We start from the raw sequence: 18,321 nt of genomic DNA on the forward strand, positions 1-18,321 counted from the left end.
ACAAGCTGTCAAGTATATATAGGGCAAGAGTCACCTTGTGGATTAAATCTGTATGGTTATGTTTTCTATGTGTTTAAAATGCACACACCCCCGATGGTTAGCCTGGGGCTGAGCATCAGTTACAAAGTGACTTACTCAAATTGCTCTTGTCCAGAGTCTTTGTTTTCTCCTGAAGGGCTGATGGTGTGTATGTATCCTCATGGCATGGCAGCTGACTTTTCACAAACCAAGTGACACAAGAGCAACAGGAAGGAGAAAGCCTTGTTGTCCTATTTTTGTTTTGTTTTGCCCGGTTAGCATTCTAAACACCACCACTCTGCTTTATACTAGTTGTTAAAATCCACTCATTAGGCCCAGCCCATACATCTCATCTCCCCATCTTGGAGAGAGAGGTATCAAAAGATTTTGCCTCATATTTTGAAAAATACCACAAGAAACAGAGAAGGAAAAAGGGGGTGGATGTGAAAGGAGAGAAGAAGCAAGATGGGAGAAGGCTGATAGGGTAGAACAGGAGAGCTGCCTGGATATTCTAATGAAACTTTCCAGTTTTGGCAAAGAGTTGAGGTTGAGAATGTGTGTTAGAGGAAAGCATTGGTTAATGCTGCTTGGGCCAATAAATATTTCCCTGTTATGTAGCACTTTTCTGTTGTTTAAAAACTATTTAGATTTTTTTTAGAGAAGAAAATAGGTTTGGGCCCGGCAGCTAAAGTCCTCGCCTTGAACGTACCAGGATCCCATATGGGCGCCAGTTCTAGTCCTGGTAGCTCCACTTCCCATGCAGCTCCCCGCTTGTCGCCTGGGAAAGCAGTCAAGGATGGCCCAAAGCTTTGGGACCCTGCACCCGTGTGGGATACCCAGAAGAAGTTCCTGGATCCTGTCTTCGGATCGGCGTAGCATTGGCCGTTGTGCTCACTTGGGGAGTGAATCATCGGACGGAAGATCTTCCTCTCTGTCTCTCCTCCTCTCTGTATATCTGACTTTCCAATAAATAAATCAATCTTTAAAAAAAAATAGGTTTAGAGGTGAGAAATAGCATAACCGAATTTCTGTGGCTAGGTCATAGGTAAATTTTGCAATCCTAAAAGTGAGTTTTCTCTGCATTGTTTGTGGCTGATTTCCTGGAAAGGTGTTGGTGGGACAGAGAGGTGTAGCAAGGATGCAGGTACTTGAGCCATCATCAGCTGCTTCCCAGGCACCTGAGCAGAAAGCTGTGTAGCAGGCAGAGCAGTCAGAGCTTGCACCAGTGCACCCATATGCTATGCAGTTGTCCAAGGAAGTGGTTGTATAGCATTCCATTTAGACATGACTGATGTTTCATGCCTTGTGTTTTTGTTTTTGCTTCTCAAGGATCAAGGAGGTTTGGGTATTGCTATCAGTGAAGATGACACTCTCAATGGAGTCATCATAAAGAGTCTGACAGAGCATGGAATAGCAGCAAAGGTGAGGCTTTATCTTACTGTTAGGAAGTGGTAGAGAGAAAATGACTTGTGAAAAATCACCCAACTCATTCACATTTCCATTTAGGATGGACGACTCAAAGTGGGAGATCAAATCTTGGCCGTAGATGATGAAGTTGTTGTTGGCTATCCAGTTGAGAAGGTATTTTTCCAAACTGGAGTAAATGGTACTGGCAACTCAAGCTTGTGGCTGGTTTGTGTGTTTATGTGCTGGCTGCTGGGGATCATAGTGAATTAGGACTGAGTGGCTGTCTCTTGTTAAACACATTTAAGGAAGAGAAGCAGTCATTACGTTCTTTTTCAGGTTATCTTATCTAGATGATTTTCTGTCTGCTAGTAAATTTGTAAATATTGACCAGGAATTTTCAGTAAATTTCATTTCCATTTTCTTTAGGAAAACCTAAAACTCATACGCATTGGCTAAATCAGCAATTGGTCCAGAGGAGTATTTGCTTATTAGTACTGACTTCCATCAGTATCATACATGTATACATATATATATCTTAAGACTCTGCCAGTATGTTTATAATTTTTGTTTAATTCTTACTAAAAGTAAATTGTTTTTGTTCCTGAATTTTGTTGTTCTCAAAAGTGATCATAATGCTTACTTGGAGTTTTATTTGATGCCTTGCATGTATAACAACAATCAAAGATTTGTTTTCCATTACAGTGTGTGAAAATCATGTAATAGACCATGTTTCAATGTCTGCATTAACCAGCAAGAAGCTTAGCATCATTTTAAATAAATTCATTATTGATCATAGAATAGGTTTCAGCTAATCCATCAGTTGGTTTTGCATATTGGCCTTGATTTTTCTATGATATAATTTTCCTATCCTGAGTTAATAAATGTTTCTATTTCATTAAAAGTGTTTAAATAGGTTACAACAGATTCTCTGTAGCATGGGGAAGTGAGTAAGATACTCCAGTATATATTCTAATGTAGTAAGAATCCAGTCTGTCAGAAAGATTTACGAGAAATGCAAAAACATGGAATTTCTATGCTTGTGTTGGAAAACACTGTTCAGAACTAGACTTAAGAGTGGAAATTAACTTCAGCTTAATATATATTAGGCATCCAAAAAAAAAACTAGAGAGAAATTAGAATTATGTTCTTTTTAGGCCTCTTAAGTCTTAGTAAGAAAATTACTTTTCCTCTATTTTGGCTTCTACCATAGACAGAAGGGGATCCAGCAATAATAGTTTTTGTAAGTCCACTAATATGCATTTGATTTTATTTCCCCCCCTACTCCCAACACCTTACTAGTTTATTAGCCTTTTGAAGACAGCGAAGACGACGGTCAAACTTACCATTTGTGCCGAGAATCCAGATTTGCAGGCTGTTCCTTCAGCAGCTGGAGCAGCCAGTGGAGAAAAGATGAGCAGCTGCCAGTCTCCTGTGGTCCTGCAGTCAAGCTCCCCGGAACCTGAGTCCATCCGAAGTAAGGACTAGGTTTATGAGAGGCCCACGTGCATAGTGCACTCAGCAGAGGACCCCTACTTGGGAGCCAGCTGCCTGTTAGTGGCTCTTTGAAAGGTGCGATAAAGGAGCCCTTTGGTGGTGGACTAGTAGCAAGACAGGGGCTGCTAAAGAAAGAATACTGGACTGTGAAGCAGACAGTCTGGCCATGGTACATTAGCCTACCATGGCTGCACAGGAAATGCACACGTTCACCCTGAGCTTTAACTTCTTCATCTCTTGTTCTCCAGTGATCTTTGGCCTAGGGCTACCTGTGATTTGAGGTATTGAACTAATGGTTTAGAAATACCATTCTGGAGATACTTTATGTATACATACATGCACAGAGAGAGAGAGAGAGAAGCAGGGGGCGGAGAGAAGGTAATTTAGTTTCAGTTTTCTTATGTGTAGGATGGGTATTCTGTGATGCTTTTGCACAGATAAGGTCAACAATGTCACCATGAGATTCCTACAGTACTAGTTATGGACACGGGATACAGAGTGGTCTGACTTTTCTGATTGAGTGTAATAGTGGATCATGTGAACATAGGTGACATGGATGCCATGCACTGTGAGATTATACTTGAGTGTATAATTTAACTTCTTCTCGTCTTTGAAGGTAAATTATTATCATAAACTTTTTTTTAGAAAACTTACACAGGTTTGTTACAAAACAATACATTACACGCTCTGTCCCATAAAAACTTTAAATTGCTCAAACACGTTGGCTTTTGCTGTAAGTATAGAAAAAATTGGGTCAACAAACTGAACATTTATTTATCTTGCTGGGGTTTTAAGAAAACATTAGTTGGAAACATTTACAGTGTAACTGGACAAAAATGTCTTAAGGTTATACATATCTGAGGAGAGTAGCTCTTTTGTTTACAAGAACCTGGACTGAGTGAAGTGTTAGAAGTGATGCTGCCTCATATGCGTCCTAACTCACCCCACACATACTATTTGTTGTATCTCAAAATATGATATAATATGAAGACTATAATACAAGAAGATGTGAAATTGTATTATTCTTATTTCCTCATAATCTGTTCTTTTCTGATCATTTATGCACCAGGATTTGCTAATAACACAGCAAAAGAAAGCCAAGGGGGAAACCAGTAAATGTGTGTTATATGCATAGATTTGGTCACGTGAAATGAGACACTCTAGGATAAGAGAAACAAATGTGTTTTATGCTCCCTTGAATTGCTTTCAAGTCACTGCCACGTGTTTCCATTCTGAGTTGGACAAATCTCCATTTCCTAAGAAGCATGCTTTATTACAGTGTAATGTGGAAGGGCACGCTGAAACTAGGGGTTCTGTTCAACTCTGTTTTCCTCCCTTTACATTCTATACCTTACAACGATTTAAAAATACAGAGTAGTGTTGAAAATAATTAGGTGATTTTATGCATCCAACCTTAATCTTGATTTAGTGATTTTTAAAAATTTTTTCAAAAACATATTTATTATATGTGACCATCAGAAACAGACATGAACAGAATATAGGCATAGACAGAATACTGGAGAGCTAGCATCTGCTGATTCTCTCCTCAAATGCTAGTTAACAGCCCGAAGTGAGCCAGGTCCAAGACCGGAGCTAGCAGCATCATCTGTCTCCTATGTGAGTGGCAAAGTCCCAGGTGCCTGGAAGAGCACGACTGCCTTCTAGGGTGAACATCAGTAGGAAGCTAGAGTGGATAACAGAGCTGGGATGCCAACCCAGAGGCTTCGCTGGAGGACACAGGCAACCAGGCAGCATCTTAAACACTGCCTCAAACACCCTTCCCTGATCCATTGTAACAGAACAACAACATTCTGGTGAATTCCCTGTCTCCTTTCTCCTGGTCTTTATGCTTTATCCTACTCTGTCCCTCACAGGCAACCAGTGTAGTGAGTTTACTTGTATTTCACTTTGAACTTATTTTAGGTACAAGCAGATCATCAACACCCGCAGTCTTTGCTTCTGATCCTGCAACCTGCCCCATTATCCCTGGCTGCGAAACAACAATTGAGATTTGCAAGGGGCGAACAGGACTGGGCCTGAGCATCGTGGGCGGGTCAGACACACTGCTGGTGAGTACCCACCCAGAGGTGGCACACAGGCAACCCCTTCAGTCAGGCGTGCAAGAACTAGACTGCGGAGAAGTCTGTCAGTTTAATTAAATGTAAACGCCAAAAAAAATATATTGCTCTTTATTATTACTAATTTTTACAGTAAAACCTTGATAAGGGTCCTGAGATTTTTAGTTTATTTAAACTAATACTCACTTAGTAAAATTTCATTATTCCTGTGAATGCGACATTCAGATCTCAAAATGCTTCTACCAGCTTTCCAGTGTTTTCGGTTTCAGCTTTGTTTTTATTGACATACATATTGCGTGAATGTAAATCAGAATGCAGAGTCTAGACCTTTCGAGGGAAATGAATTTCCTGAAGCAGGGTGGCAACCATCTGACAGGATAGTGCACCGAGGGGAAGGAAAACAAGGTTTTTGTAGTTTAAATGAATATACAAAGAAGGTCATGCTTCCTGCACAGGAGCAGGGTGGTCACTGGTAGCAATCTGCTTATTGAAAAAGTAGTAACATCTTGGCAGTCAAAGCGAAGGTTACCGAGGTCAGCATGCCCTAAAACAGACCATAACATCAAACAGGTCAGAGGTCCTCAGCTTTCCAAGAGCCTCACCTGAACCAGCATCTTTGCAGAGTTCATGGTTGGTCCTGTCACCGTTGTCTGTCTTAGCTGATCCATATCAACTAATCCCAACTGGATGTTTTGCACACAAAATTTTCTAAACGTAAAAAATAGATTAAAATCAATTTTATTTGTAGATAGAAAGAATAATGTGTCTATTATACGTAGGTATAGGTAATTTGTACAGTTTTGTTTCTTTAAACTCTTCATTTATAGCCTTTTTGAGCTATTCAGCAAAAACTGTGTTGTTTGTCATTTTCTTGATTGACAAGAGGTGGCTGGCACATGGGTCCAGAAAGGATCATGTGTGCTTGCGCTCTAGGATTGTCCCAGACGTTTGCATTGCATTTGCACTCCCCATGGCTGGGGAGAAGGGGACAAGTCATGAGTGCATTGTGTTTGGGCTCCTAGGGTGCCATTATCATCCATGAAGTTTATGAAGAAGGAGCAGCATGCAAAGATGGAAGACTCTGGGCTGGAGACCAGATATTAGAGGTACAAAGTCCTTGCCCATGACCTTCAGAATAAGCAGGAAAAAGGCAATCCGGGCGGTGTTCCCTCTTTGGTTTTCTTCTTTTCCCTTCCTTTGTTCACTTGATGTAAATTACCTAGCTCCTCACCATGAAGATCCCATTTCTGTGCAGGTGAATGGGATTGACTTGAGAAAGGCCACCCATGATGAAGCCATCAATGTCCTGAGACAGACACCACAAAGAGTGCGCCTGACGCTCTACCGTGACGAGGCCCCCTACAGAGAGGAGGACGTGTGCGATGCTGTCACTGTGGAGCTGCAGAAAAAGCCAGGCAAAGGCCTGGGCCTGAGCATTGTCGGTAAAAGGTGCGCCTGAGGAGGTCAAACCTCAGCGATCTTTTGGGAATAACTGGATTATATCCTTGTCATAGGTTTATAGCAAAATTTTTGTCCATGTCTGCTGTGTTGCAGATGGATGTTGTGTAGCCTGCTCACAAAAGAACATCCAAAGACGCTGGGTTTGAACTTCTTAAGATAGTTTGCTAAGGGTTTTGAAGGTACTCAGCAAAACCTATTTGATATTTTTGTGTACCTGTTGTATGGTAGGAAATACATTTGGTTCTGGGCAACTAAGGCCAATGAGACATAGTTCCTGACCTCAGAAATTCACAGGCTGATGAACTAGAATAAAATACACTCAGGCAATAAGTGAATGTGTAGCTGAGTAACAGAAACACATCCTGGATAGATTATGGAAGCAGAGGAGGAAGGAGAAAAGTGACCCTAGTTAAGTGAAATGAATAAGAGAAACTTCCAAGAAGAGAGCTGCTTGCGCTAATATCAAAGATGATAAATGACATGTTGTGGGTTGTAGAGGGCAAGGGAGAATGAATAGGGGCAGGGATCAGTGAGGAATCCAAAGCGTGAAGTATGGTGCTGGGTTCTTGCATGTACATAAAAGTCAATACCTATATCATTTAAATATTTGTAAGTACAATAAAAATTAGTAATAATGAAATCATTTTCTGCCCATACAGTCTAGAAAATTGCAATAATAGAGTGCATTTCTATGCAGAGCCTATACTTGATGAACTATACATATGCTCACGAATGGTATTTTATACTTATGGAATACATGGCATAGGCTGTTGGTTATCATAAAATATAATAAATCTAATAATGTTGCCCTAGTGTTCTTCAAAACCAGAAAGCTTTTCAAGTCATAAAAACAGAAATAAAAATTTTGGTTAAAAAGTTAGCTTGTCCTCAAAAGCACTGCAATAGACTTGAGGAAAACTCAAGCTGAAGTTCCAAACTGTTCGTAGGAATGATACTGGAGTGTTTGTGTCGGACATTGTGAAAGGAGGAATTGCAGATGTTGATGGAAGACTGATGCAGGGAGACCAGATATTAATGGTAAACGGAGAAGACGTACGGAACGCCACCCAGGAAGCTGTTGCTGCTTTGCTTAAGGTAAAGCCCAGTGCGAAGGGAACATCGTGTGACTGTGTTAGATACCACATTGAGCTGCGGTATCTAAATTACAACTGACTCCTGTTATGTAAAGAATCATCTCGAGAGAAATATATTTATAATATTTGCGTCAATAAATTTGTGAGAACTGTGCACTTAGTGGTGGTGGTAAGAGTTATGAACTGAACGTTTTTAATATTAGTTGGTCTTTTATCTTAGTAAATATTATTTGGATCTTTCCTTGTAAGAAAAGTATTCAGGTAACAAAAGAAAAGCAAAAATCTCATCTTCTGTTTTCCCAGACTTATTTCTGGATTTGTTCTTTTGTTTATTTATTTCTTTATAATTTCTTGATTTATTTTTAAAATTTTATTTTTAATGATGTTTACATAGTTGAGAAAGATGCATACCCACGTGAACCAGTGATTAGGGTAACCAGGGTCAAAGAATAGGGGAAAGAGGATGAAACAGTGGTTCCCAATTTTCTTTGTTTTCTTCCTGCATCTGGTGGAAAGGAGGAGAGAAGGGGAGAGGGCCAAGGCCAGTATCCAAACCGCATCAGCACCCAAGAATGTGGAATGGCCACTCGATGTCATCCCAGGGTCTCTGATGTGGAGCTTGTTCCGAGGGTACTTCTTAAGCGGTTTTGATAGTTCTGAGATGCTGCTGGTTTTATTCTTCCAGGGTTGAGGAAATCCTTCCTCGGTGTATTGACTGACAGTCCACCTTAGAGTCTCCACTTGCCTAGATACTTGCTATCAAACTTGGCTGGGTGAATTGTCCAGTTTGTTCTGCCTTCCTTCCTTTGCTATGGTACTAGTCAGGCCTCAGTGAATGAGTTGTCGTGGCCCACCATGTTCATCTGGGTGTGCCGTTCACTGCACAGGTTTCACCAATCAAGTAAGCCCAAACACATGCACTCCACAGTCAGACCACAGATCCTGTGATTTTCACCATGCTTGAAGTTCTGGGTCCAGCATGCCAGTTGGGATGGGGATTGCCCAGAGAAACCTCACCAGAGGTGACCTCAGACCTGACTCCTGTGTGTGCCAGCCAGTTGTGGTGGAGGTGGGGGTGGCAGGGGAGCAGATTTGGCTCAGTCTGTCACCCACATCAGCCTTCACATAACACTAATAGTTGCAATCACTCAGTGAGTTCTGTCTGCAGCCCCATCTCATATGCAAACCAATGGATGCTGTGGCCTACCCCAACACTACCTACCAAACACCCTGGCATCACTTATACCAGTGGGAATTGCAGCCCAATTGGAGCAGTCCCCAGTAACCCTGACTAGTCCCCCACCCCACCCAAGCCCGGTTCCTGCACATGCCTATATGTACAGCAGACTATCTGGTCTGTCCCACATCGCATGTGGCTCCTATACACCTCAGTGAATCTGCACCCCCCCCCCCTAGCTGTTGAGAAAACCAGCAGATATTGCTGTCCCACAGGGGTGAGCCCACATATCCCTGACAGGATCTGCCCCTGGACTTGGTTCTGTTGTATGCTGCTTGTTGTCATGGCCCAGCCTAGCATGACTTATCCCCTGCTCTGACACTCACTAGCAGGTACTATGGTCCAGCCTTGCCAGGTAAGCCCCCAGCCCTAGCTTTTGTGTGTACCAGTGGGTGCTAGGGTGATGCTAACTAGCCCGTGTCGGGTCTCCAACATGGGTGGGTCCATTGGTCTGACCCAGAAAGGTCCTCCAATTTCCCTCCTTGAAGCTGCTCAGTGTCAGCGCCTTCTGCTTACCTGCAAGTACAGTGGCTGTGTCAGTGGAAGTCTCATAGAAGTCATTCCTCACCTGCAGTGTTCTGCCTCCATGGTCTCTCCTCCCACACATCCCAGGCGGATTTACTATGAACTTTTATTTATGTGGAGACCTCCATCACTGCCAAGGGTGCTCTGTGAAAAGTGACTTGGCAGAAAATTAGGGACTGTCCAGGAGGCAGGAACGGTACCCATGGCATCTCTGGAGTTGAATCCTTTTGACTTTTCCTGTCCCAGTCCCTTGCTTTCTTAGTGCACCAGACTGGGCATCCTTACATTTTCTCAAAGAGAAAGAATGTGGCAGAACCTATTCTGACTTAAGATTATTTAGCTATTTTTTTTTTTTAAAAATGCATTGTTGTTTGAACAGCATAGTTATAGAGAAAGAGGGACAGAGTGAGAGATTTTCCATCTGCTGGTTCTTTCCCAAATGGCCATAATGGCCCAATCCGAGCTGGTCTGCAGCTGGGAACCACGAGTTTCTTCCTGTCTGCCACATGAGTGCAGTGTCCCAAGGACTCAGGCCATCCCAGGCCATTAGCATGGAGCAGGATTAGCAAAGTGGAGCAGCTGGGACTTGAACTGGTGCCAGAATGGCATGCTAGTTCCTCAGACGGAGGCTTAACTTGCTACTTCAAGACACCAGCCCCAAGACTGTTCAGCTACTTAAAGTTGGCATTTAAAACGTGTAAGTTAGCTCACTGCTCTGCTGTAAATGTAGATAAGACCTCACATCCTAATTCTATATCCAAGAACACTTTAGATTTTAAAAGCATGCTCCATCAAGGAAAAGTCTGCATGAAGACTCCTTCTCTGATTAGAAGGACAGAACTGGTCTTATTTTAAAGAATGAGTTTCAAAGTCTAGAACAATCACTAAAAAAATCTAGTTCTTAAAAATGTAGGCATGTTCTCTATTTCTGTATTTCTGATTTCTAGAGGGAATTTGCATTGCTGTAAGTAAATAGAAGACAGCATTTATTCAGTTGTTCTCTTTTACTTTGCATGCATTTTGTGTCCTGAAAAGATATAATTCAGCACTGACTAGAAGGTCATCATCGTCATCACCTGGCGTGGCATGAGCACGTGTTATCACGAACCTACATGACAGCACCCAGTCACAGAACTGTCAGAGGTCAAGGGTAGTCTTGGGAGCCGCTCAGTGGCTGGGCTTTAGGAAGGGAATTTGAAATGAGGCTGTCTTAGCCACTGTGGTTTAAATGGGATCCTATCTGTGAACTTGTGTATAAATTTGGTTATTAACACTATCATTTCTAATTGCAGTTGTCAGTCAGAAACATATATTCTTTAAGGATTATTTTTTGGTAGTTAACTTAAGACAATGGCTTGTTCTGTAAATTGTGGACAGAATATCTGTAAACTAATAGGAATAATTTTAAATCAATTTAGACCAGCCATTGAAAAACCCCTTGATAGAACAAGCATATATCATTCCACATCTGCATAGCACACATGCCTGCTGCTAATGTTGTTCGTTGCCATTGTACCCATGTAATAATTTTCATTTTAAAATGTTACATGTAATGTACAAAAAATTTCATGTAAAGTTCATTCATGTTTTATTTTTAATAATAGAAAAATGATAAGCAGCAATGTTGACAAGAGCTATGTAAACTTTGGTTTACACAGACACATGGTAAACATGATGTAAGTTGAAATGATGTACAGGACTCTTACATTAACTTGAAAAAAATGCAGCCAGTAGAAAATAAGAAATATATTTATGATGTAGATTTAGCTGTGTAAAGTAACATCTTACTTTTTTCCACAATAATGTAACTATTATAATATTGATATATTTTTCCTTTTTAATTTTTAAAATTTAAATAATTATTTAACTTTTATTTATTTATTTCAAAGGCATAGTGATGGAGAGGGAAAGAGAGAGAGAGGCAGAGAGTTCTCCATCTGCTGGAGCACTCATTAAAGTGACTCCACAGCCAGGGCTGGTCCAGGCCAAAGCCAGAACCCTGGATGTCTGCAGTGTGAGTTGCAGGGGCCTGTGCATTTGGGCCATTTTCTGCTGCTTTCCTAGGCTCATTACCAGGGAGCTGGATAAGAATGGAGCAGTTAAGACTCAAATGACACTCACATGGGATGCCAGCATCACAGATTGTGACTTAATTTGCTGAGCCACGGCAAGGACCCCATAAATAAATCTTTAATAAAAAAGATATATGTTATAGATAGACAAGTTACAATGCTATATTTATAAAATATACATTAATTAACATGTGTCTTTATTAATCTCTATAATTATGAAAACTCAAAATATAAAATAGGTTCTTGAAGAGCCTGATAAGTTCCTGGCCTTTCTAAATCCTAGGTCAGCCAAACATATCAATATATGGGTAATGTTTTTTAACCTTTAACTGTTAGGTTCACTGTTGACATGTTTAAGAGTAACAAACCCATGAGTAGCAGCGTAATAATATCAATGCCCTATATTTATGTTGATACTACTTTACAATGAACACTGCCCTAAGCATTGCACATAGATGATCACAACACTCTGTGATGCTGTATCAATCCAAAAGTAGAGTAAGACAGAAATTAGACCTTGATTCTGATGAGCAGCTAATGAATGACTGAATTTAAATGTAAACCAGTGTGTCCAATGCCAAAAGCTCGGGTCTCAAACATTTCCTGCACTGCTTCTTTATGTCACCATAGAGCACTTCTTTCATGTCTGTGGTGTACTTGTACAGGGCTACAATGAAATGATAGGGAAGACAGAGAGATAAATAAGAGAGGAGGGAGAGGGAGACAGAGACACATATGATTCCCATGTACTCTTCACCTTCCAACTCCCTGCTAGAGTTGGCACAGGACCAGGCCAATGCCCAGATCCAGGAGCTCCATCTGGGTCTCTCACAGGGATGACCAGGAACCCAAAAACCTGAGTCATCACTTACTGCCTTTCAGGTTTATTAGCAGGAAACCGGATCTGAAGTGCAGTCACCTGGATGCAAACCAGCCACTCTGGAAGGGATATTAGCACCCCATGCAGAGGCTTAACCCATTTCATCAAAACACCTAATCAACAATGTTATTTGAGTGTTATGGGATTGGTGTACTTGAATACACTATGGCCTTGAGAGTTTGCCAATTATCTAAGTACTTCTTACCATGAAATACCTTGAGCTGGCTGTGGTAGAGGTGGTTTTATTGTTTCTGTTGAGTTTTTTTTTTTTTTTTAATTCCTGAGTTATTTGTTTTACTTAGTTTTACAAAGTCAGTATATTTCATGAAGTAGGTGCTCACTTCTCAACTTTATTTTGCCTTAGTTGTAATAGTCTGCACGTAAATCATGAAATGATATGCCAGAAACTTGAGGTTGCTGTTACTGCTGTTTTTTATATGTTTTTCAAGATGTTTTCAAAAGCCATTTTGCAAAGGATTGGAGGTATCCATGACTGTGGAAATTTTATGAAAACGATTTTTTTTCAGACTTAGCTTTTGAAACACAGAATGTATTTCTACAGATGATTATACCTTTTTTATTTTAACATTTCCATGAAACAATCATTCCCCAGTGTTCCCTAGGCACAGTAACCTTGGAAGTTGGAAGAATCAAAACTGGCCCATTTCATTCAGAACGGAGACCTTCTCAAAGCAGCCAGGTGGGTAGCTGAGTGATGGCGAAAGGAATTGAGGGCTGGCTGTTGGTGCTGTTCTTCCCAGGACCGTGCACACAAGGCTAGCCTTCTGGCCTGTGCTGGAGTGACTGGGATGCAGAATTTTAGGTAGAGAAGAAGAGAGGATGCAAGTGGCAACCAAACCAGGCATAACCTGAGGTAGTTTGTAAATCATTTCAAGGAACTTGATTTCAAGCATTCTTTTTTGGTGATGTGATTCTTTGTCCACAATCTCAAAGGGGAATGACCCAATATATGTTAAACCAAGGTAACATTTTTAGTATTTTATAATAAACATTCATCAGTATTCAAATGGAAATTAAAACAAAATGTTATTTACTCATTCCCATGGATAAATCCATGATGTTAGAATATTCCAAGACTCCTGGCAAGCCTCTCTCCTCAGTCTTGCCTTCTGATGACAGAGCCCATTTTCATCAGTCTGTGATTAAAGATCGCCTTCTTTCTTAATTGCTAACATTTGTTTCCTGCTGACTGGCCCTAATTTTACAGTTTTTGTTGAAGTCAAAACTCTGTATCACTGCAGTCTTTTAAAATTAGTTAACTGCAATACATTTCTTTTAGGTTTTGTAACTTCCATTAATTTATATTGCTTCACAACTTCCTTCTTTAAAATCAAAACAAAAATCAATAGAAATTGTGGTTAAACTGCCATTCAGATTATCAAACACAACAATTGCTTAAACAGGTTAGACACCCTGAAAGAACTTAATTGTGAAACAAAAAAAAAGTAATACTTAGGGGACAAATTATCCTTTGAACACTTCCTAACATAACTGCTGTGTTTGTAGGTGAGTGAAGGCAGCTTGTCATCTTTCACTTTGCCACTTTCTGGAACAAGTACAACCGAGTCGCTGGAAAGTAGCTCAAAGAAGAATGCATGTAAGACTGGTTTAATGTTTTAGATACAATTTGTTGGTTTAGACGTTGGATGCTGATAGACTTCGTTTGTATCTTGAGAGCTCTTGTCACTACCCCGATCGCATCACATCATGCCCACATCCTAATCGGGACATAAAATGTGTGCTGACAAAAATTGTGTGCAGCATAAAACTGCACTTACTGTAGCTTTTCTCCTGTGATATTTACAAGTTACACTAAACATTAGACTCAAGATTCTATGATTACTTTCTTACCTAGCAGGCTGGTATATTTGAGTTTACTTTCTTCTGTTTAATGTAACACCAGTAAATCAGAAGTTGTCACTAAGTGAAGCCTTCATTTTCCATGAAGAGTGCAAAAATTATGAGAAAATGAATGTGATCCTCCTGTGTTTTAATTACATGAAATCATGATGCAGAGGGGTTCTTGGCTTGGTACATTGGTTGAGAGTTATTCAAAATGAAGAAACTAACCATATGGCAGTCTCTGTTTGCAATGTGACTAATATTCTAGAAATTTAGGCACTTAAGACCAGGGATTTTTTTTAATGCATCCATGATTTTATTCCTCTCAGCTGTGCACATGTGTCTTTCTATCCAAAGCACATTCTGTCCTTGACACATTCAAAGTGGATTATACAGTTTGTATAATCAGTGCTTAAAATGAGAAGGGAGAAGTGGGATGGTATGTGTGTTTTTCCAACTGAGGAAATGAAGAGTGCCTGTGTGATTCAAATCTAATCATAGGTACTGCTGGTACCTTTGAGCTATTCATTTCAAAAACCATACAAAGAATGCACTCATTTAATCCCATTCATTTCCATCTGTTGGCTAAAAATTTAATAAACATACCAATTGCTCTACTAATAATATATTAATATTTTTGCTTTACAGTAGCGTCTGAAATACAGGGATTAAGAACAGTTGAAATAAAAAAGGTAAGCTTAGGGGAAAAAAAAACAATATAAACTTTTGGATTTTTCGGAGCATCTTCATTTTTCCTGTTAATTGTATTACAACATTATAGGACCCATCTGAAAATAAAAATGTAGTGCTTACTGTAGTTATACACAATGTTCTTGGCTGAATTCCCTAGTCATAGTACCTCATTTGAAAAACATCTCTTTATACATTCTATGTTATGTTTGAATGCATTATTGTATATTCATCTGACTTGCCAAAATTGTCGTCAACATGGGCTACACAAAATTGTCTCCTGCCTGACTCTATTACTGAGAATTGAGCCCACCCTTTCACTAGATACTTCCTAGTTCTTCTAAACATTTCTACACATCTGTGCCCAAGAGGGAAGATAAAAGCAGAGGCAGTTTGTTGGTGCTTTGCCATGTGCTCAACACCCTTAGACACATCATATCATCATGCCATTTAATATTCATTGCAACCTACTGTGTCAGAAGCACTGTTATCTCCATCTTGGAAATGAAGACTTTGGGATTTATTGAGAAGGGTGGACTTTTTAAGTGTGGGAACCTGTGTGATTCTGAAAATCGTGATCCTTTCACTGTATGGTTTTCATTTAACCTGTCTTGATTGCTTTTGCCTCCTGAATTAATGCTTGTTTTTTTGGTCCCCCTAAGCCACTCTAAAGATCTGCATCAAAAGTTAGTGCCGTTCTCTAAAGCTTCATTTTCCACGCTCACAGAGTATCTGAACTGATGTAGAATATTGTGCCAAGAAATACATAGATGGTCAACCAAAAAAAATTACTTCGATTAACATTTTTTCTCTGTTCCATGATAGGGGCCAACTGACTCTTTAGGAATCAGCATTGCTGGGGGAGTGGGCAGCCCGCTGGGTGATGTTCCCATATTTATTGCCATGATGCATCCAAATGGAGTGGCAGCTCAGACTCAGAAACTCAGAGTAAGTTTCACCAAGAGCCGCACTAGCTCTAGCAAATCTAGCCAAAGTTTTTTATAAACGCTGTGAATCTGGCCGCCCTGTTGCTAGGCAGTTTTAAATGTCTGTATCTGCTTTTAAATCAGCTACTTCAGCCACAGAGAGGCTTCCTTTAAGTAAAAGATAAAGAATGTGAAAGGAGAGGAGAAAGTGATGCTGTTAAGCACTGATTTGCAAGTAAATAACAAGGGAAATCTTCAGTTGACTCTCGAGTGTTGGAAGTGCATCATCAAAGCATTTCAGAACTTTAGAATGAAGTGAAGCTTTTCCTTTATATGTTTAATTAGTTTAAATGATGGGTTTTATTATTTTGAAAAGTATCCTTTTTTGCATTTGTCTATAGATTTTGCAGAAATTTAATGTAAATATGACTTACCATGTTGTCAAACCATACCAAACTTGCTTCAAAGAACTTTGGTATTGAACCAGCTCTGAAATCATGGGCGTATACTATGAAAGCCACTCAGTCTCTCTATGGTAACAACTCTGGGGCCTCATGCTGACAATACGGTTTCCGAGCAGCACCATATCTTTAAATCGCATCTATGTTGGGAAGAGTTTGTCTCTTTTGATATCTGAATTTATGCCTGACACTTAAAAACTGATTACACAAAGAACAGAGGTCAGCTCAGCACACATCCCTCTAAGGATAGATAGTGAATATTTCAGGCTGTGTGGGACGCACAAGTCTCTGTTGCAATTTCCCAGCTCTGCCCCGTGATAGCAGCCAAAAACACTGTGGCTGTCTTCCAGCCAGACTTTATTAACCAAAACAGGCCATGGGCCAGATCTGGCCCCATGGGCTTTAGTTTGCCAGTCCCTGACTCAGAGTTGTAGCCAATGATTATAATAATAGTGTCCAGGGAAACTCAGATTTCCAAATGATATCAATATTTTATTCTTTTATTAGAAAGTCATCTCCTACTCAGAAAAAGGGGAGAGTACTTTTCTGGCTCTGTCTTCTCCTGGCCTTGATGCCGTGGAACTCAGTCATGGTAGGCAAGTTATCTGGGGAGTTACATGTACTTGCCCTTATTGAACAAAGTGGTTTCCTTCATTGTGTTTCTCTGGCTGGTGGTGATGGTGCGTCTCTGACGTGGAAGGTGGGAAAAGACTGCTCAGGTCTTAGGAGTGCCACTCTATGTGGCTGATGTAGCAGATGGCTCACTCTCTGTCTGTTGCAGGTGGGGGATAGGATTGTGTCTATCTGTGGCACATCTACAGAAGGGATGACTCACACCCAAGCAGTCACCTTACTGAAAAATGCCTCGGGCTCCATTGAAATGCAGGTAAACATTTTCTCCAAAAGTCTCATCACAGAGCTTGAAAACACGTGACTGTTGGTGTTGAAGTTATAGCAATGATTAATCGCCCTGCTGTTGCTTAATATCCCCCCTTGAATATGAATGGTTACTTGGAGAGTAAAACTTCTAAAACATAGGAGTGAAACGTTTCATAACATTTTTTGTGAATCACTTTTTGTTCCAAATATCTATGTAAGAAATAATAAACTGCCTCAACAATGAATGATTTCCAAGAGCTTTAAAAATAATTGTATGTAAGTCCATATTTTAGTGGCATCAAGGAACTTTCTATAATTCAGTTTGCAAGAATATTTTTTACTGTGAGGACAGTTATGAGGCCTCTGAACATTGTAAAATTACATTATCTTTGGTTATATTTTATCAAACAGAAATGATTTAATTGAAAGCAAAATGTAATTTTTTATCCAAAATGCTCAAAGTTGCCACATGAACTGATTTTTTTTTCTCTCTTTCCGTTTGTGTGTGCAGGTGGTTGCAGGAGGAGATGTAAGCGTGGTCACAGGGCATCAGCAGGAACCTGTCACTTCTGGCCCTCCTTTCAACGGGCTTACATCTGGCAGTATATTTCAGGATGATTTAGGGTGAGTGCATGTATTTTGGTTGGTAGATCATTTGTCCTTTAGGAATCAGAGAATTATTCTCTGCCCCATGTTCCTAACACAGAGACACGAACTCTAACAGGGAAAGTATTCACTATGAAAAAAAGGGCTGTCAACTATCAATAAGTGTGGCATGAGTTTAGTCAAAGAAAGATAGCTAGATGGATGGGCCGATGGCGTTGTTGGGGAACAGCTTATGCGTGACACTTTGCTTCCCATGTTTTCAGCTCTCATTCCTGGAAGAGATATTTTAGTTTCACCATCATGTCTCTCTGTGACAGGTAGTCTACTCTTTCAAAAATTTCATCACTTCTTCCTTGTTTAATATAAAACAATTCATAGTACTGGGGGTGGGGGGTTCAAAATAAGTTTTAAATAATTTGATGTAGCTTCTTGTAAATATTGTTTTCTGTTTGAGATCAGGAATTTTCTGATACAAGACTTACTCTTATATCAGGGTCTTGTGAACTTTGGCCCTCTCACTTCTGCGCACAGTTAGAACATGCCATGAATATGTGAGTTTATAGGAACCATGGGTAATAGAAATAGAGTGTTAATTGGGACCTCATTAGTTTATAAAAATTTAAAACTCAG

The 18,321-nt window shown here is 40.1% G+C and overlaps 1 protein-coding gene across 10 annotated transcripts in view; it reads left to right on the forward strand.

The window, feature by feature from the left end:
- Positions 1–18,321, forward strand: part of MPDZ (multiple PDZ domain crumbs cell polarity complex component) — a 128,249-nt gene that overhangs the window by 106,030 nt on the left and 3,898 nt on the right. For 7 of the 10 annotated variants that reach the window (XM_040962803.1, XM_040962807.1, XM_040962810.1 and 4 more), the window contains 13 exons: positions 1,348–1,440; positions 1,525–1,599; positions 2,725–2,899; positions 4,843–4,988; positions 6,020–6,103; positions 6,253–6,446; positions 7,406–7,553; positions 12,880–12,966; positions 13,794–13,884; positions 14,778–14,821; positions 15,645–15,767; positions 16,988–17,092; positions 17,597–17,709. In XM_040962803.1, the coding sequence (XP_040818737.1) occupies positions 1,348–1,440; positions 1,525–1,599; positions 2,725–2,899; positions 4,843–4,988; positions 6,020–6,103; positions 6,253–6,446; positions 7,406–7,553; positions 12,880–12,966; positions 13,794–13,884; positions 14,778–14,821; positions 15,645–15,767; positions 16,988–17,092; positions 17,597–17,709 (1,478 nt within the window). The remainder of the gene's footprint in view (positions 1–1,347; positions 1,441–1,524; positions 1,600–2,724; positions 2,900–4,842; positions 4,989–6,019; positions 6,104–6,252; positions 6,447–7,405; positions 7,554–12,879; positions 12,967–13,793; positions 13,885–14,777; positions 14,822–15,644; positions 15,768–16,987; positions 17,093–17,596; positions 17,710–18,321) is intronic. The other 3 variants (XM_040962806.1, XM_040962809.1, XM_040962811.1) reach the window with 1 other exon arrangement.

Source organism: Ochotona curzoniae, unplaced genomic scaffold, assembly GCF_017591425.1.
Source record: "Ochotona curzoniae isolate NIBS_2020 unplaced genomic scaffold, NIBS_Ocur_1.0 scaffold_3208, whole genome shotgun sequence".
Taxonomy (NCBI): domain Eukaryota; kingdom Metazoa; phylum Chordata; class Mammalia; order Lagomorpha; family Ochotonidae; genus Ochotona; species Ochotona curzoniae.